General features: G+C 35.4%; 1 protein-coding gene across 1 annotated transcript in view; it reads left to right on the forward strand.

The window, feature by feature from the left end:
- Window positions 1-19,940, forward strand: part of SPEF2 (sperm flagellar 2) — an 87,372-nt gene extending 67,432 nt beyond the window's left edge. The window contains exons 32-34 of the mRNA XM_066182342.1: window positions 546-734; window positions 861-983; window positions 19,706-19,940. Of these exons, the coding sequence (XP_066038439.1) occupies window positions 546-734; window positions 861-983; window positions 19,706-19,900 (507 nt within the window). The 3' untranslated portion in view covers window positions 19,901-19,940. The remainder of the gene's footprint in view (window positions 1-545; window positions 735-860; window positions 984-19,705) is intronic.
- The last annotated feature ends 914 nt before the right edge of the window (window positions 19,941-20,854 follow it).

Here is a 20,854-nt window from a genome sequence, read left to right on the forward strand (position 1 = left end):
TAATATCACCACAAAATTACCTAATTGCTTGCTTAACGTAAACTTCATTATTCTGCATAAACTAGAAAATACCTATTTCTGTGGAGAACTGGTTAACTGTTGGCCAAAATACAGTTCTTGCAGTGACTAGATTTGGACTAGAAAATTCATACTTTTTTTTTTATGTGAACATCCAGAATTACCAAGTTTAGTCCTTGAATAAACACAAAGTTCTTGGTATTGTAGTTTTTAACTATTAAATATTTTTATGTTTTCTTGCTCTGAGAAATACTAGTTTTTCTGTGCAATGTTGGCCACATTCCTGGAAAAAACTGTCTATTAAATTTCTGGTAATGCCAACATTATGGATATTTCTAGACTGTCAGGATCTATTCCTCCTTCCTACAGTGCAGTAGATAATTTTGTATGAGTTGATGACTTTTGTTTTGTAAGAACTGAAGTTTGGAATTATAATTCATTGGTTCTTAATGGGTGTTTAACTGAAACAGATCATCTACTGGCAGACTGTTTATCCCCAAGTATGATACATGTGCCTAAATTTTTAGGATTCTTCAAGCCCCAACATATTGTCAAATGAAAGGACTTTGTTAGAGGATGAAAAAGAAGTCTTGAATTACACAGGTGAAGGAATGATTTCAGTGGCATCTCTACTCAAAGTGTTTCATACTGGAGGAAGTAAGGATGAAGATTACCATAGATTTAGCTGTCTGCAGAAGGCAGACAGCTATGATAAGGTAGGCAGATTGATTCAAGAATGGTTTTGTAGTTTGCATCGTACATTAAAAAATTATGCTGTGATCTTTGCTTTTCCACAATTTTTTATATACAATAAATTCACCACGTATTATTTTTACTTAAAGCATTTCATCAAGATGTACCAAGAACTAGGCGCTGAAGATCTGACACCCATTGCAGTTGAACTGCTTTTGAAGCATCCTTTCATGGAAGATTTGATCAGGACATGCCAAGAATACAAGCTTCATGTAAGTATTCCTATGTAGGACCAAAGGCTTTGTTAGCACACATGCTTAAATTTGCATTATCCCAGAAATGTACATGTAATTAATGTAGATAGGGCCAATTTGCAGCATAGATCAGCTATACAGCCCAGCAGCTGCAGGGTAGATCAGGTTTTTTGTTTTCCATGAAAATTCCATCCATCAAAGACTGGGCTGCTTTCTGACCTGTTTTTTGTACAAGTCTTACTGGCTACAGATTTTCCACTATCTTGTCTGATGAGGCTTTGCCTTCCTCCCCATCCATAGAAAGGAGTCTTGTTGAATTATCCTCCCAACAAGATCATACTGCAGGACACTGTAGGATATGTGGTAGATCCTATTCCATCCCAGGTCAACCAGGCAGCAGAAAAGGGTATGCAGAGGCCGTACAGGTCCAGGTGTTCTTCCCTGCCATTCTCTAGAGCTTCCCTGCTGCCTGCACCTATGTTTAAACATGCATTAAAACAGCTGCACAAAAGGCAAGTTTGAGTCAGAGAATCACCCTACTGAATGTATCAAACTAGGGCAGAAGTACTTGATATGCAGGGTATAAGAAAATAGCATGAGAAGATGAGAGAATGCTTGCACGTGCATGTCCTACATCAAATATGAACAGTCTTCACAAGTTTCAGATGATCACCCACACAGTGTCCTGAAAAATGTAAATCTGAATAAGATACATGATAGTTTAGGAATAATATGCTATTTCTTAATTATATTCCTCACTTGTAGGATGTGTATTGCCCAGCATTTATTATATCACTCATAATTGTTATTAGTAAAAGATAAAATGCAAGAATAAAATAATATATTTACTCATTAAAAGTAAGGGTTAAAAATCCATTTGCTGTAGTAGAAAGTGATAGAGAATGTAAAACAAAGACAAGACAATATAATTAAAGATTTTAACTATCTATGTGTGTCCATGCTGCCTATGTTGCAGTCTCAGCCAATTTGGGAAGACAGATGCCATGGAATGTTAGGACATTCCTCCCTTCCCTTCCCCATTCTTTCTTCCTAACTCTTTCTATTTAGTTGAATACTGCATTTTCTAATTTGACTTTTTCTCACATAATTTCTTGTAGACCAAAGCATTTTTTAAACGAGCTCTCTAAATGTGTTCCACCTCAATAACTGTTTTTTACACAAATGATCACTGACTTTGTAGCATTTAATATAATGCTGCCTCTTCAGGAAGACCAAATGTGATGAAAGCTGAAGTGAAACTTAATGAGGGTGTAAACCGAGTAAATCCAAATCTATATGCTAGGCAATTTACAGGGACTCTTTGTTAAAATGTTTTCACACTGGCCAATAGCTGAAAATTAAACACACCATACCTATTCCTTATTAAAATTTCTAATTTTCCTTTATCATTTTTAGGGGGAACTATGTTACACAGATTAAAAAATAGATTATAGTGCATGTTTAAATTGTATTAGCTACCATCAATGACCTGTGTTATTTCTGGCTGGTAGGATATATAAAGTTCAGTTATAAAAATTGTCAGTCTATGAGAAAAGCTGTAGGATAGTGTATATGCATCTTGCAGAAATTCTCCTCAGAGACGTCTATAAAAATGAAAGTCAACCACAGTGCTGTTATTTTGAGATCTTTTACAAGATAAATATAGCAAGTTAGGGTGTGGTTTCTAAAAGTTAAAATGTTTCTACTAATGCAGTCATAAACAGTAGAAAGTTAAATGTTTTGCTGAAAACTATAAAGGGAACATCTAGCTTACAGTTTTTCAAATTTAAGTTACGATACCTGATTCTCTTGGATGTTGATGACCTGTTGAATTTCAACCATTATTATCTGTCATATCTTAAAAAAATGTTTTTTTCCATGTGAGATATATTGTCTTTTGCAGGGATTTTATTTTCTCTGCTAGTGGACTGGCAAAATCTGACATGATGGTGACCTTTCTGTCAGCCTTAGTACAAATGTCTACAAATTAATATGCACAGAAATTCTATTAATTTTTCATCTTGTCTTTTCTATCCTGATTACAAGATTTCTTGGTCCTAACTAGAACTTTCAAGTGTTTGCCAGTATCAACACATTTTTTTTCATGTTTCAGATTGAATTTATTCCTTGAGAATAGCCCAGTGACACTTACATGCATTTGTTTATGAAGGCATTCATTACATGCTCAATTAAATTTTCTTTAAATAACTTTAATAATAAACAACAGAAGATTTTTATTAGACCAGCTGATTCGAATGGGAGAAGCAAGCAATCTGCTTTTCCCACTAAGTGTGTTTGTCTATTTAAGGGTTTTCTTTAGGTCTCATTATTTATTGTTACAAATTATACTATCTATTCTGAGACTGTCACAGATACAGTAAATACAGAAACAGCCACATATTTTAGTAGTTTTGCATTTTGACTGTGATAAAGAGTCTGGGATATGTTCTACTTCTGTAATTCTTAATTCTTAATGCAGTGTGTTACTTTAAGTGGCCTACATTCTTACTATTATTGACGGTAAGGTAGTTTGCTAATTAGCATTCAGTTTATTAATATCAAAAACATTATGCATTGGATAAATTGTGTTACATTTCTTATTCTACTTTCAAATCCTGAATAGCCCTTTAAAAAAAGCTCTGTTTTTGAAGATAGGAATATCACATCATATTTCTATGTGTTTTGTTTTGAATACATTTAGCACAGGCCCCTTGCATTATGCTTGTTCTGTCTAAATTAATTGCCATATGGTTACTGCTGTTCCTGTTGTTTAATCTGTTAATTATTTCAGTTACATAATTCAGATATTCTTTCAGATAGGAGTCCCTCTGAAGCAGGATTTCTATTATGTAAAGTAACATGAAAGTGTTACACATTAGTTAACATTTAATATTTTTTATGAAAAAACATCTATTAGTATGTTGAAAAACTATTACAAAACCTGTTTATACCCACACCAGGCATTTAATATTACATAACAAACATTCAGAACCCCATGTATCATTTCACAAAGTAAAAGAGCTTCTTGTCATAGGGAGAGTTCATACAGATTATATTAAATACATCTTATGAACTTGACCATATATCACGGTTTTGACAGAAAAAAAGCACTGCTGAATCACTGTCTAGTCATAAGCTGTAACTGTAATACTTATGAAACTTGAGAAACACCACTTTCATGTGGTGTTTTAAATGTCCCCGTGTGCAAGACAAGGAAAATCTAACTCAGTGTTTAAGTACCTTGTTTAAAAGACACCTATGTTGTACTTCTCTTGATTGTGTATCTAATCCCTAAATAATCTTAGAAAATTTATTGTACATAAAAGATGATGTTTCTTATATTAAAGAAACACAAATAATACATGCTTGTTAAAAAAAAAGTTTCCTTCATTAAAGATGGACATAGTAAAACTGTTGGAGCATTCTATCTCCCGGGTTTTGATGGTATTTAGTACTACATTTATTTTTATTCAACGAGAATTGAAAGTACTTTTTCTGACTCAATTTGCTGAAAAATGCCTTCTTATGGTGAAGTGCTTCCTAGAGTCAAAAATAAATACTAGTGCAACATTCTAAAACCAAGGACTGGTAATATTTTTTTTATCATTATTCTGTATTCACTGAAATTATTCTTCTATTTTGCAAGTTTGAGAGGCATCATTATGTACAGGCAGATCCTGCTTTTGAAAAAAGGTTGTATTTTTAAAATATGCACAAAATATGTATTGGACTCCATGTATATAAAAATACTACATTTATATATAAATCTCACTGCTAATTATTCTCTTAAAAGAACAAATGTTTATTCTGACAGTACCAGAAAATGCTAGAAAGTTAAATATTTATCTCTGTATTGAATGCTCAGCATGTTATTCTTTTAAAAGAGAAATTCCTTGTTCATCCTACTTACACATCTTATAATGGATAGTATTGCTGAAATGGAAAATGTAGAAGTTTCAGCAAATACAAAATTACTGAAAATTAACAAAGCAGACAATTTGTTATAAAGAACTAAGCACAAAATTAATCTACTGAGGGTATATATTATTCCAACTGTTAGTTGTTTGTTTTATTTAAAATCTATTTCCTGGAATTCTTGTTAAAGTTCAGTGTGAAATATGACATATTGCAAAAAAAACCTTAATTGAAGATTTTTTCTTTGTATGTGTTGAATAACATTTACTGGGTTAAACAATAGTCTTGATACCTCTGTTTACCAATAATATTAAGCTGACATTTAAGATCTTTGTTTAAGAGTTGCATTTTAACATGGTGTTGTTATGCAAAATCACCAAAGGCAATGAAGTCTTTTTTGATGACACAAAAACATCATCTCAGTGATATTATAGCACCTCAGCTGAATGAGTTTCAGTGCCCTGCTGGAAGACATTATCTGTAAAGTGGGGAATGTGTAATTTGCTTCCACTGAAGTTAGTTTTTCACCATAATCTAGTCAGTGGAAAGCTCACCCCATGGATAGACAGGTATTATTACTGCAAGTTTTAAGGTGTTATTACTGCAGTTTTCAGGCTGCAACATGAAATTACTTTTAATATTTCCTGTTTCCTCTTCAAAGGATATTAAAGCTTTTCTCCAAAGATCCAAAGAAGCACAATCAACTGATGGGGAACAAAACACATGTGAAGACATCAATGTATGAAAAATTATTGTTCATGAACATTAAGAAATCTTTTTTGTCAAAGTCTGTATGAAATGTGTCTTACAGGTCCAGTCCTCTCTTCCATGAAAAAAGGTTTTTGTTCATTATTGCAAGAGCAAAATCCCATTCCAACTATGCATTTTCTTTTATTTTATATTTTTCTTTCACATAAATTTAAATTAAAAACAAAAACAAACTAAAAAAACCAAACCCAGCAAAACCACCAACAGGGAAAGTTATGGTTTGCTCATCTTAAATAGTCTGATGATATTTCTAAATAAAATTAAGCCAGTTTCTGAACTTAAATAGAGGTGGTAGTGTCTTCATTAGGATTTGGTTAAAGAAAATAATATGTTGAATTCTTTTAAATGCATTAAGATATTTATTCAACTTTTGTTATATGTATAGTTAATTAATTATTTTAATGAATTAAATACTGCAATCAAGCTTTTAAAACATGTTGCAATTTCTAGCTAATAAAATAAATGAAAACAAATGTTTTCTCTAAGACCAGGTTAAACTGGGCATCACTTTCATGAAAAAGGAGCTTTATTGACTGTAGAGATGATGAATCTTTGCCATTGAACCTTTTTATTTCTAATCTTGCAGTACATCTCAACTCTACCACCTGCTAAAGACCTTCCTGCTGTCCTTTTTTTATTGACACACTGCTTTCAAGAGCACCATATACTCCAGACACATGCTGCAGATTTTCATGTGTGATAGGTGCTTGTCTAAAAATATCTATGGCACACCATGAGACCTAGAGAAAGTTGACTTCTGTGGCAGATTAAGTAGAGTCTTGGTGAAACACTCTCCTTACTTACTGCTGAAGTGGGTGTTTCTTTTTCCAAATGAAGTCTGAGTCTTACTGGTCTTCCTGGTATAATAGGATCTTTGTGTTTAAATGCATTTTTATCCAGTTTCTGCATTCCCTTGTGTCTAGTGATGGCTGACTATAAGTTGATAGGAACTATTTTTCATGGATCTCTGTGACATGCATTTCACAACACTCTTTCAGGGGTATTCTGGTATTCTTCTAAACTACAGTGTCAAAATTTCTGAAGACTAAACAGGAGCTTGGTAACTGTGATTATCTAAACTCAGTATAAGGTATAATTTTTAGTCTTGCCCAAGATATTAGCAAACCTTTGGCATTCAAGTCTTAGTAGCTTGTATCTGAACACTGCTCCTTCATTCTGGAATATATTTTTTCTGCATTCATCATTACCCTCATAAAAATTGCACAAAATGTTTAAAGGTTCTTTTCCCTGGTTTGATTCAGCAAAGCATTTGAACATATGATGCTCTTTAAGAACACAAATAATTCCACTGAAATCATATAACCCATAAGGAACCACAAACCTTTACCCTTTGCTGAGAATGCTATCTGTACAGGGTATTTTTTTTATTTTAAGATATCTTTATTACTTTTTAGCCAGGTGTGCATGAGATAGTACAGTACCTACATATGATGATGTTCCTTGTGAGGTTTCTAGATTCCCTTTTTGAGTTATGAAAAGAATTCTGTATCAAAAAAGCAGTAGCAGCTTATTTGAGGACAAACTCAAAAAAAAAAATAAAAAAAAAAGGAAAGGTTAGACAAAAATTAAGAGATCAGATAAATAAATTTATCTGGCAGTAAATATTCTTTCTGAGTTTTAGAACCTGATGTCAACAATGGCAGGTTTAGTTATTTGTTGATTAAAGACAATCACATTTTGAAAGGAAAGTCTAGGACTAGTAGATCAAAGCATCTACACGTGATACATGAATCTCAGGATAGAACCCAGTCAGCTTATCACTTCAGGCAAAAAATGTTAATGTCTCTTCAGTCTACATATTTTGTGCTAACCACACCAGCACATAAACAGATGTAACTTTGTTGTGCCCCCACAAACCATGGTAAAACCTCAACATCCTCGTTTTACATGTGACAACAGACTTTATGATATGCATACAAATTATTTTTTCTACCAGAATCATTTATTCACATAACATATATAATTTGGTCAGTTTCATCCCCAATATCTTTTAAGAGTAATATGTATATACTCACACAAGAATTTGACTTTTTGCTCCATATTAAAATATTACACGAATAGAAAAGAATTGCAATTTAGTTCTCTGCCTTCTGCATGTTTCATAATCTTTTAATTGTTTCTTTTGTTCCACATTTAGTTTCTTATTAAAAACCAGCTTTAATTACTAAGTGTTAAATTCTGACTTTGCATAATGGAGATCTCCATGAGAAAATAAAAAAGGTATTATTTTCAAAAAGCCTTCCCTACAGTTAATAAACCTGAGTGAAGGAAGAAGAAGCTTCAGCTACTGGAAATCATAAATTCCTATTTAGGTAAAATTCTTCAAGTATTCCTCCTTTCTTATACACTGTTCATGTATTTTACCTGTAACCCAGAATGTGACATAAAATCATTACTGATAATGTTTGAAATTAAGTGCAGATTGCAGAGCAGTGTAAAATAGTAAAAATTGAAGTAGGTTGTATGAAGTGTCAAGCTCCATGCAGTGAGCATGTACTCCTCTATGGGAAAGTAAAGGTATAATTTACAAAGCAAAGAACATATGCCCTGACAGTTGCAATGTGTTTTTTCAATAGTTACTACTTGAGTGTATCTGAGTATCACAAGAGTTATTCAAGAGATTTTGAGTTCCAGCCCAGCTGTGACCCAGACATGAAAGAGGTCCTTGTCATTATGAAGGGGGAATGCTGAGTAGTTTTGCATTCGGATGTAGCATGAGAGTTACAGTTATATCATGTTCAACTTTTATAGCTACACTTTAGGCAGGATAGTTGAAACTACAAAGTATTCAGAGAATAATTTCAAGAATGGTAGGAAACTGTGTTTTGTATAAGACAGTACAAGGAACTTGGTCTCTTTACCAATGGAAAATGTAATGGCATTTCAAATATAAGAATTCATCTTCATTCTGGTAGACACCATCTAGATTCAATGGCTACAACCCTTGGCTTCAAAATAACAAGCAGATTTTTAATAGGGAAATAGATGAACTGTTGAAGCAACTAGCTAAATGAGCCAGTTTCCTCATCAGAGTTGTAATCCAGATAGGTAATCCTTTTAGACACAGTTTGTGACAGGAACTAAAAGAAGAAATAGCTGCCCATTTGATATTAACATACCAAATTAAAAACTGAACCTGAAAGACTAGTTCAGCTTTCAGTTAATTGTAAGCAACATACTGAATCCTGTTTTCACAGCCTGCTGTCTTTCAATGTTTTATTTACTCCTTAATTTCACTTTTGTCAGATATGCTTGTCTATGCTGCATAGAAAATGCCTTGGATGGTTTGCTTTAGAAGAGATGCAATGAAGCTTATATTATCAATACTCTCCAAATAATTAATATTACTTGTAGTCCATCCCTGCAAATATCTTCTTTGAAAAATAGCTACAAACCAAAAGGTGCTGTTGAGTTAGGATATTTTCAATACTTTTATTAATTTGCATAAAATCTCCCAGTGTAAATCAGTCTCAACATTTCATTCTGTACAGAACTCACACTCCATATTACTCTGTTTCAGGGCTATGATCTATTCCTTTATAGAGGTAGAATACCTCCAGATTTGTTCCTCAGAAAGCAAAGTCTGGTACAGGAAGATTCAAAATTTTGCAAGTAACCAGAACACTTTAAAAGACAGTTATGTTTTGGTTTTTTATATTGCTTTAAAATGGCTGAGTGATGTCACGTCATTGCCATAATAGCAGGAAAAGTTCCTCAATTTGCTCTGTGGTCCTTACCTCAAAATTTCCACTGAACATGAGGTTCAGACATGCTTTCTTTTTTTGTTCTTCAAAAGTGAAGCCAGCTGTTTGTTAAAAGGCTCTTAGCTCTGCTGAAATTTCTAAGTGTGTGAAGACAGCATAAAAGAAGCTCTTCAAACCATTGAAAGAACAGAGTGATAAATGCAATCTAAAAATGAAGCACACTACACAAACTTCTTTGCAATGTTGTAGTTATGAAATTACAGCAATATCAATCAGAAAATTTCAGAAGTTGTAGTATTGTTCACTTTATCAGTAAAAATTAACTGTGTTGATACTGCTTTTATTATCTTTATTAGATTCTATATTTGTAAGTAGAGAAGCAACTGAATTTAATTTCCAGTTTTACAAAATATCCTTGTCGGTGAGGAAAAAACTATTTTCTTTAAATTTTATTTTAAACAAAATGGGTAATGAAAATTCTGCAGTTCAACATCACATCACAAAACATCTGTGCAAATTCAAGAAAGAAGGTAAAAAAGGTTGCCCCTCTGGGAACGGTAGCCTCTCTAGTAATAATTGCTGAGGAGCAGCTGTGCTGAAAAGAACTTGGAGATTTTGGTGGACAGCAAGCTGAGCATTAACCAGCAGTGTGCCCTGGCAGCAAGAGCAATCTTGGCATGTGTTAACAGGAACACAGCTTGCAGTAGATGGAGAAAAGTCTTATTACTCTCAAGCAATTAGCACTCATCATGTTTACAGTGATGACTACAGTTCTGAACCTCCCAATACCAGGTAGACATCACTTAAATTTAAGACTCTTCTCACTTGCATGTAAGACTTCACATTCAAGACTTCTCAAATCCTTGGCCTCAGGGGCAATGCATTGGACATTCTTACGCTTCATCATAGCAGAGTTTTGACTTAGTAGTGTAAAGGCTTGACAAGCCTCTAGCTCATGACCATGTTATATTAATGTAACAAAAGTGTCTGTACTTTGTGAAAAACTTGTGCTGTGAATGTTGTACCTGTTAATCAAAAAGTAGCAGCAGTACATCAGGAAGAAAGAGTGTGCCCATGCAGGATTAATGGTTTAAATTAGGCAAAACCTTCCCTTTTCCTCACTTTCCTCATGACAGAGGTTCATCTTTTCTTTGTTTCCAATACATATATATATATGTCTATATATGTGTACACATATATACATATACGTATACATAGAGAAAGCTAAAGCTTTTCTTGCTTAATTACAGGTAGGATGACATTTTCATGTAAGGAAGTTTAATTTCATCCTGGTTAACCATGAACTGCTGCTTTTCCAGAAAATGATATCCGGTGCTCAAGATGATTTTTAATTTTTTTAATGTGCAAAGTTATAGCTGTTGAACTCAAAATCTGATCCACTGAAGAACTTCATATATACCGTAACTCTGATAAAGTTAGTTTAATAAAAGGTCTTAATCATAGTTCATCCTGTGGAAAGGTTACTACTTTTAGATAAATAATATTTAGTTATGTCAGTGTAGTATTTTCATTGGGCATTTTTAATTTGTTAATGGAAGCAACAGCATGTACAAAAATCAAATCAGTGTTTCCAGTATTTTCAAAACTGCTGAAATCTCTTGGAACTCAAGGTTCAGTATACTCAGGCCTCAATTAAACATAAAACAGATCCCTACAATACCATAACAACTGACACTCAGATAATGTATGTTGCAATTGATTTAGCATCATGTTTTCCTCTTTAACCTGATAATAATTACTAGTGACACAATGAAACCAGAATGTTTTTAAACTGGACACGTCATTTACACTGTTTTTGGGAGGAAGCCTAAAAGAGAAGAAGATCTTGTGGTTAGAGTTCTGCAGTATGGTTATGTCTAACAGAATCATAGAATGATAGAATATCCTGAACTGAAAAGGGTCCTTGGGGATCATCAAAGTCTTAACTCCTGGACCTACACAGGACATCCCCGAGAGTCACTGCAGGTGCCTGAGAGCATTGTCCAAATGCGTCTTGAGCTCTGTCAGGCTGATGCTGTGACCAGTTCCTTGGGTAGCCTGTTCCAGTGCCCAACCACCCTCTGGGAAAGAACCTTTTCATGATATCCAGCCTAAATCCCCCCTGACACAACTTCAGGCCATTTCCTCGGGGAGTCGTAACTGTAATGAGGTGTCTCGTCAGTCTCAGCTGCTCCTCACAGAGCTTCCCCTCCCTTCACCATCATCCTGTCATTTGGAGGCTCTCTAATGGTTAAATGTCTTTTTTTATACTGCGGCACCCCAGCACTGGAGGTGAGGCTGCCCCTGTGCAGAGCAGAGTGGGACAGTCCCCTCCCTTGCCCAGCTGGCCATGCCGGGCCTGATGCCCCCAGAACAGGGTTGACCCTCCTGGCTGCCAGGGCACTGCTGGCTCATGTTAAACTCACCATTGACCAAGAGCCCTCTTTCTGCAGTGCTGCTTTTCAACCTCTTGTTCCCCAGTCTGTGTGTACATCCAGGGTTGCCCCATCCAAGATGCAGGATTCGACGCTTCCCCTTGCTGAAGTCCATGTGGTTGGTGGTTGTACATCTCTCTGATTTATTGAGGTTTCTCTGCAAGGCCTCTCTGCCCTTGAGAGAGTCAACAGCTTCTCCCAGTTTTGTATTATTTGCAAACTTATTTAATATCCCTTTGAGTCCTGTATCCAAGTAATTTGTGGAGATGTTGAAGAGAACTGGGCCTAGGATGAGGCCAAGTGAAGTGAAATGTAATAGGGAGGTGTCACAATTGGCTGCAGCTTATTGACCTAGTTTAGACACTCTAGTCTTGCTAAAACAGTTAAAGGCCGGCAATTTTTTCTGCAGAATACATACATCCTTAGGAGACAAAATACAGTTTTCAAAAAAAAAAGCCCTTTTTCTTCTCTGCAATTGTCAAATGGAGCAGGAAATAGAAGGTTTCAGCTTCTTTTCCAAAGGATCATAAAGAATCTGTAGGAGGTTATTTTCCTGATTTTCAGAGATTAACATTAACTTCTTCATGTTTTCTGCTTAACACTTTTAGCAACAATTGTCTTTTTCTTTAAAAGAAATGTATCTGCAGTACCTCAGTCTATTTGGCTTTTTTCCTCCCCCACCACTTCCTTTAAAATTGGTTGAATTTAATGAGCACTCTTAACTCATGAAATTGTGCCCATGGCATATTTTCACCTCTGGTTATCTAAATTATACAGGCTATTTGACAATTAGCACAGCTTTAGTTTTTTCCTAAACAAAGTACTCTAGTTTAAATTGATCTTTCTTCAATCTTGTTCTAAGGAAAAGAAGAAAAATCTGTTACTTCATTCTTCTCATGCTCAATTGTAAGCCCAAATGATTAAAATGCAAGAGTCCTTAAAAGATCCAAAACTGAGCAAAGGAAGGGCTAGGGTGGCTTCTCAGAAACAGATGAATTAGAAGTAAGAAACAGGTTTCCTCTTCTCTACCACTACCCACATCTGAACATACAAACAACAAAAGCAATGGTAAGGTAAGGAACAAAATGAGGACAAACTCAAAAAAAAAAAAAAAAAAAAAAAAGAACTGGTACACAGATAAAATCAAAGACTGTTTCCTATCAAGAGTTTGTTTTGGAGTATTTATATTCATAAAGTGAATCTTTCTCTCAACTGAAATCAGTGGACTGTTTTATTCTGATTTCAAACTAAACCAAGGTTACATCTGGAGATTGACCTTTGACTGCAAGAAACGTCATCCCAAAACTCAACGAAAAGCCTAGTAAATACTCTTGGAAGTTTTTAGTAAAGTGTTAATTTGTAATTGCAAGAGAATATGAAAAAGAGCACACAGAATATCAGACACTGATTTATTTTAACACTCCAATTCTAGAAAACATTCCACTCTTGTTCAGGTTGGAGTCTAACTTCACGGTCCAGTGACTTTGTTATGCTTTTTGTTCTAAGCTGAAAAGTCTTCTTTCTTTTGGAAGCTAGGTAAAATGAACACATGTTTTATTAATCTTTATTTTATAGAGGAAAAAAAAAAAAAAAGAGTTCTGATGCCTCTCCCCGTATGTCTGTACAGATTTTTCTCTGCAATAATGAGTTGACATTCTGGAATCAGTCATCTCAGGTATCTGGTTAGACTTTGAAGTTTCAGTTCTGTTAAGCCCATCTAGAAATCAATTATTAGCAATTCTTCTCCCATCTTTTATTCTGTCATCCCAGTAAGTTGCTAACAAAGATTTCTGATGTGTTTTTAAAGGAAAAAAAGCCAATTTCAGACAGGTATGTTACAAAGGTGTAAAGATGCCCTTAAAAATTTAGTAATTGCAGAATATTGATGCAATTTGCTTTAAAATATTCTACTGATAGCAATTATGCTCTGCTTGGACTGAGTGGGATTCAAGAGATGTGCCATTTGGGGTATTTATGTTGTACCATATGTTCTCTCCTTGATCAATGCCTGTCTAATAATACAACTAGAATATGACTGATTAAGTATTTTGCAGCTGCCGCTTAACTTCACTAATTCCCAATGGAGACTTTTGATGTTGACACATAGAAGTCTAGTTTATAAATACAGGAATGTATTTTGAGATCATTATTCTTAGCACTTTACTACAGAACATTTGAAGGCAAACTATTTAATGTTTACTTCTTTGCTGGTGAGTTTTACAGCTGATCTTGATTGCATTAATGTTCTTGGAGGCTTGGTTATGAAACACTGAACTCACATCTAGGTTAGATTTATATATGTTTATTAGTGGTCTAAGCACTCTCAGAGTGGGAGAACAGGCTAAGTGATTAAATAGATTTAGGCATTGTAAATTGGGTTGTCAGGTCAATTCACTTGTCCTTTTTTATCTACAGGTAAGTGCTGATACCAGTTCTGAATAGTTACCTGCTCTATATTTAGAACTGCAAACTCAAATCCCATAACAAAGATTTACAAATCCATACGTTAAATCAAGTAAAATTAGATTTTTTTTTGGCAGTAGTTGCACACTGTTTTAGAAATAATTTGTCAAATATTTTCAAGATAACATTCTTGCATTGACGTTTTAATGGAGCTGGCTCTGTTAAACTACTGCTCTTGAAAAGGCTATTAAACACAACTGAGAGTAGCACACACATAACAGAGTCCAGGCAGGTTTTGGGTGCGACTGGCTAAAAGTTTTGTCAATTTCTATTGTTACAGAATGTTTAGCACATCAGATACGTTGCCTTCATGTAAGGAGTGCCACATTTGTTGTAGTGAAGTGCATTCCGTTGTTTATAAGCTAAAGATTTATATGTGTCAGCATTATTGATAGGGAATTAATACTGTGATGCAGCAGCTATGAGATAATAAATCAAACTTATTCTAGTAGAATTGTATCATTCAGGAGGTATTAATCAGTAAAGGAATGTGAATACCCAGTAAGCACAGATTACAAACAAATGATTTAGGGAAACAGCATGTTTAAGGGCTTAGTTAGGGAAGAATCTGTCTGTATAACTAAAAAGAAAGTGTCAGTATATGTTACCTTATTGCTTCTCCTTAGCCAAAGAATGCATGAACATGAAAAAAATAGCACTTAGAAAGGCTGGAATACTTTTGTGTAATTAATTAAGAATAAAATGCAAGTTTTTTATTGCTGGAGTTTCTTTCTGTGTAGAGAATATATTGTAGAATTTCCTGGATGTTATTCACCTGTCTGATAAAGCAATTGTATTCAGACTGACATACAATTGAAACAAACGGATAAGTGGTATTGGAGGAGGAGATACATAGCCACGTTTCTGAGGAAAGATATTTGGTTTGTTTTCTCACTTCTGTTTATAACAGCCAAATGTGGTATGCTGACCTGAAAGAGATGATGTATTCCCAGGTCGCTCTGGCTTTCTCAGTTATTGTTTTGAAAGGTTTTGCATCTTCTGCTCTAGAGCCACATTTCAGTAAGCAGGACACTGTGAGCTGACCTAATTTGACTGAGTAGGTTGCACTTCTAACAAACTCACAAACATAAGCTGACCTAATTTAGGTTCTTGTGTGTTACTGTGGTTAAAAGGTCCCTGCATTAAATTGATTATCATGTTTTTTTAAAAGTGAAGGACTTTGTGAACTTTTCAGATAGACAAAACAAATGAAATTACTGCCTCGGTAATTGCTGTAGAAGGAGCAACTCAGATATAATCATTTAAATATATGAGTTTAATCCATGTTTTAAACATTGAAACAGTGAATATCAGCAGAAGACTCCATGTCAGGTCAGTTTTCTTCCTCCCATCTGAAAAGATGGCAAAGATACACATTGTCACACCAGTGCAGCACTGGAGGACCTCTTCATCCTCCTTGTCAAAGTCTTGTGTTGTTTTTAAATGCAAAATCAATAGCATAAATTAGTAACTTTTCTCCTTTTTTCACACAGATTCTTGCCTTTCTGTAGTCCGAAAGGGCAAATATCTCTCTGCCTCTCCAGAGGGTCCATGACTCTCGAGGATTAGAGAGTGAATGAAGTTGGTCCAGTTAACCTCATCTGTAAAAAAAAAAAATAAATTTAAAAGTGGTGGTGGCATTGTAGTGGGAAGCTATGATTTTTTTTTTTCTCTTCAGCTCTGCAGAAGGGAAAGAAAGGATTAAGGAAGTGAAGGAAAGGGTTTAGGAAAGGAATGGTTAAGGAAAGGAAGGGAAGGGTAAAGGAAGGGACTGGAAGAGAAGGATTAAGCAAGGAAAAGGAAGGGTTAAGGAAGGGGAAGGGAGATAGACTGTGCATCTTGCCAAGCATTAGATTTTTCCATTATCACCTGTGAAAAGTGAAACTTCTTCAAAAGACAGAGATTTTCTAATGCAATTAAGTAACTGTAGAGTGCTGATCTATGAGAAACATGCAGACCACAATCATTCATTCCCAACACGTACAGCGAGCAGCAGGTTGCTTGCACGCTAGTGGCTCATTAGATAAAACAGCTCTAGCACATAGACCACAGGCAAAAGTGTCACGTCGCACCCACACCTATACGAACCACTTCTGCTTCTTTAGGGTAAATAAAAAAAATCTGCCTAGGCAAACGAAGTTTTTTCAGAATTACTTTTGTTTATTTTTACACAAATAAAAAAAGTTTATTAGGTAATGTGTTTAAATGAAGACATGGAACAAAACATGCTAACATGAATTTTTGTATCTCTTTTATGATGGGAAACCTAGTAAGAGAGCTGAGTTTTAATTAAGATAGGAATATGGAGCTCATTCATTCTTCTCATGCTACAATAAGAGTCTAAAATAGGAGTCAGACTGTCCTTTCCAATGTAGTACATTCTTGCAGCAGATTTGAAGGCATTGGATTTTTGTGGTTTTATGGTAGATGAAAGGCTTTCAGAGTAAATTGCATGACAAGCATCATTAGCAGAGCTATCGAATTCATCACTATTTGTTGTTATTGAAATTATTATTTTCAACTATTTTTTGGAAAAAAAACTTAGCTCCTTTCATCTTTGCCAGGCATTCATAAACTGATCAAGAGATGTGGCAATGTACTCATGACTCATAAATTTAATTTAGGTTTTGGAAGATGAATTTTAAGTTTGTCTGTATCAGTCCTACATATTTTTAGTAATTTGAGTGGATAATACAGTTGTTTGCAGCAACTAAATTAGACATCAATTTTCAACTGTTTATATAAAAACAATATTCCTCCTAAAATATTTGTTAATAATAGATGAAGACAGGTAGAAAGCTACATGGATTAAGTGATGGAAGCTATCTTTGCCTCACTGGTGTCTATTACAAAATCCCTTGTATTTTGACAGGAAGTCACCCTCTTGCTGCAGTGTTCCACTGCCTCTGAGCACAGGAAGCAACATTTATGAACCTGGATCAACAACAAATCAGTTATCAAGTCTGTTTCTCTTTCCAAAATCTTAGTTGTGAAGACTTCCAGCCCAACTAAATAATGAGTTCAAACCAGATGAAGTTGTTTATCTCTCCACAGTCCTCAGTGCTGGTATCTTTCCAGTTTCTAGCTGATGTTGAACCCTCTGTTTTATCAGCTGCCTATTCTTACCTTGGAACAGAAAAATTCAATGCATGTGAAGGGTTGGTAATTTTTATATTAGTCAGAACATTGTATTGAGGACTAAAATAAACTTTTCAAGCTCTAAGTATTGGTCTCACTAGATAAACAGGAAAGCATAGTTTTTTGATAACTTCCTATCTGAACACCATTTTCTCGTTTGCATGTGCATATGAGTCAATTGTCAGGAAACTTCTAGATTCTGCATGTGTTTGTTAAAATACCACTTCTGTGACAGTGTAAACCTCTGTTAGATAGCAAAGGTGCCTGAGACAGATAGACTACACCTATACAGGACCCAAAGTGGCATATTTGTGGCCGAGACAGAATATCAGAATATGGCTGTGTGCTTTTCTGATTCACGGTTTATTTTTCACACTACATCCCCTGTTGCTGGGCTTGGTTACACAGTGAAATCCAGAGTTCTCATCATGGTTTTGTTTGCATGAGCAGTTTCAGAAAAAATAAAGTGAAACTGATATAAAAGTGCAAATGAAATGTTCTCATGATAAAGAAAGCTTCTTTTTTTTTTTTTTTTTTTTTGTATGGTCTTTCTGTGGTTTCAGAAAGGAGCAGAAATTAAGGAGTTTATTATTATTATTACTTTCTAAATAATAGACTTTCCCAAATGCTGTTTGACAGCTACCATGATTTCACTGCAAATGTGTATTCATTCATATAGTGCCTTTAGCTACTAATTACTGTCAACAAGATTGTCTTCATTAAGTCTCCACAGGGCAGGACTGCAAAGTATTTCCAAACCATGTGGTTCTGTTTAAACTTTGGTGCCCTTTCCAATCTGCTTGCCTAACCAGCAATGCTCAATTCCTCTTTCAAGTTTCTCATCTTTTCAGGTATTTTAATTTGATGGACAAGTGGAAAAAAAAGGAGTTGCCAAAGGATCAGGATACTGGCAGGATTCATAGTTCATATTGCAGCCTGTGCTTCCTCTCTGTGAAATGAAGTTTGTGTTTACTTATCTTAAAAAGTAAGATTTTGTGGGCTTTGTTATCAATAGCTCCACATCAGTGTGCTGTAAATAGCTTGATTCCTCTCTTTTTTCAAAATGTGCTTGTGATGGTGTCTACATCCTCTTTGCTGTGAGGCTGAAGCTAACTGCATCAGAGTGCAGACAAAAATCAGTACTCCTTGTGCATAATCTAAGCCATGAGTGAGTCAACATAAAATCACTCTCAATTCTGGGCATTTCTCAAAAATATTTTACATACATTTTGCCTTAACTGCTGAATGATAACCCACAGTAATCAATAAAACTGCCCCATGTAGCCCCACAGTCAGGCAAAGGGGCTGTGAAATAGAAAGAACATTATTCTGTGTAAGAAACCATGAACAGTCTTTCTCAAAATAGTTCCCAAAATTCAGGGACAGAGATCCATTTCTAGTTACTCAAATATATGGTCAGCTACTTAGAGGCAGTTATCAACTTGTAACAGATAAATGTAAGGTGTTGATCAGCTGTGACAATCAAGATAAACTTTTGCTAACAATTCATTCATCATGGGAGTTTTGAAAGCTTTCCAGTGAAAGCACAAATCCCACTGAAATTGCTTTCCCCCCTCTCTTTTACTTTATTACTTTGAAAATATTTTCCTTGAGGAATTAAACTGGATAATACCACTTTCAATGTTTTTCCCTGTAATAATCAGAAAGCTGAGAAACATAAATGTAACAGCTGAGAAAGTGTGAAGCTGTGATTCCAGTCCCTTTGCAATGCAACTCCCTTTTCCCTGCAAAGTTCACTTCACATAAGCATTCACAAATGAGTGCTTCAGCGTGCAAAAAAGGGTGTTGACAATAGAAGCCTATTAGTGAAGCATTGGCAAGCACTAAAAACTTTCACTAGTAAGTGAAATGTAGTTTCTGTAGAGACTTATGACATTACCCTGTAGACATTAACAAATGATGTATCTGTAGTGGTGGAGGATCTCACTACACACTCCTGATTCTCAATGGTTAGAGCAGCCAGCACTTAAGATTTCTGGTTTTCCTCCAAGTGCGGTTGAGTCCACAGAGGATGGTTTATTAAAATTTATTGGATATGAAACATCCAAGGAAGGGAATGCAAATGCTGAAATTGACCTCAGTTTGCCCAAGTGAAGGTCTGGTCACCCTTGTTATAAACGTATATTATAAAGTTGGCTTTTCGCAAGATGTGTGCTATATGATTAATAACGTTGTGGTAAGGATATAAGTTGGTTTTTTTTTCTGCCATTAGTAAAGAAAAATAGGCATAGTGGTAGTAGTTGATATAGTATGATTAAACTGTCTGTTTGGTCAGGATAATATCCAGGGAACATGTAAAGAAGACTCTGCTATTGATATACCAACTATCAGCATCTACCATCTGAAGAACGTATGGACCAAGGCCCAAATTCGAGGTGAAAATGAAGACACAGCCAAGAAACACATATGCTTGAAAAAGGCGGACCCAAGGAGGGACCATGCAAAACACTTCCTGGAATATGGAAACTAGTTTATGGAGAAATAGGAATGTTCAAGAGATTGATACAATAGAAAGGGTATTTAAAGAATGACTCTGATATAGCAGGGTGTGGACTTGGCTGAATGCCAAGTCACCCAGCCAGCCAGACTTTGCTCTTATTTTCTATTAAACCTATTTTTTAAAAAATTTACATAGAAAGTGAACCTTGTTTTTCACACCCTGCAGTTTCTGGGAAGGAGGGATGGCGTTTGTCATGATGTTTGCCTGGAGGTATTTAAGAGATGTAGATGTGGCTTGTAGGGATATGGTTTTGTGGTGGGCTTGGCAGTGCTACACTAGTGGCTGCACTCGATCTTGGAGGCCTTTTCCAAATGTAAGTATTCTGGGATTCTGTCATTCTGTGGTTCTATGATTCTGTGACATGGGGAAATGTTTGAACACTGATATTGCACTCTAATTACTGAATTTAATATATTTAATATATTTAATGTACCAGAGCAGGTTGCAAGCCATGAGGCACTCCAACACCCTGCCTTCTGGCTTGCCTTGGGCCAGGTAGCAATGCTGGGTGAAAGGGCCCTTTGTCTCAGTGTCCCTGTGTCTCTCCTGGTCTTTCCTACTCCTCAGAGGAGCAGAAACCTGCTCTCTTCTATGCCCAGATGCAGATGGCTTCCTTCACTGCAGAGGCTTGTCTCCTCCAGCCAGCTGAGCTGTGGAGAGCTGAGAACTCAGACTATCAGCTTCTCAACCCTTCCACAGTTTTCACTACTGAATCCCTGAGAAAAGAAGTATATACTTCATGATTTCCTTTTCTACTTGTTCACAGGAAGAAACAGAGAATCTTAACAGTATCACTGCCCCATCCCCAAGTCCATGGTCAGGGCCATCCTTTCCTACTCTACCTGAACTTAGTACCTCACTGATCTTGAGTTCTAACAGGTGTGCATTTCACTAGCTGCTGTCTGTTGTGGCTTGGTGTTTCTC

Source organism: Chamaea fasciata, unplaced genomic scaffold, assembly GCF_029207755.1.
Source record: "Chamaea fasciata isolate MVZ Bird 193981 ecotype frontalis unplaced genomic scaffold, bChaFas1.0.hap1 SCAF_4, whole genome shotgun sequence".
NCBI classification, from domain to species: domain Eukaryota; kingdom Metazoa; phylum Chordata; class Aves; order Passeriformes; family Sylviidae; genus Chamaea; species Chamaea fasciata.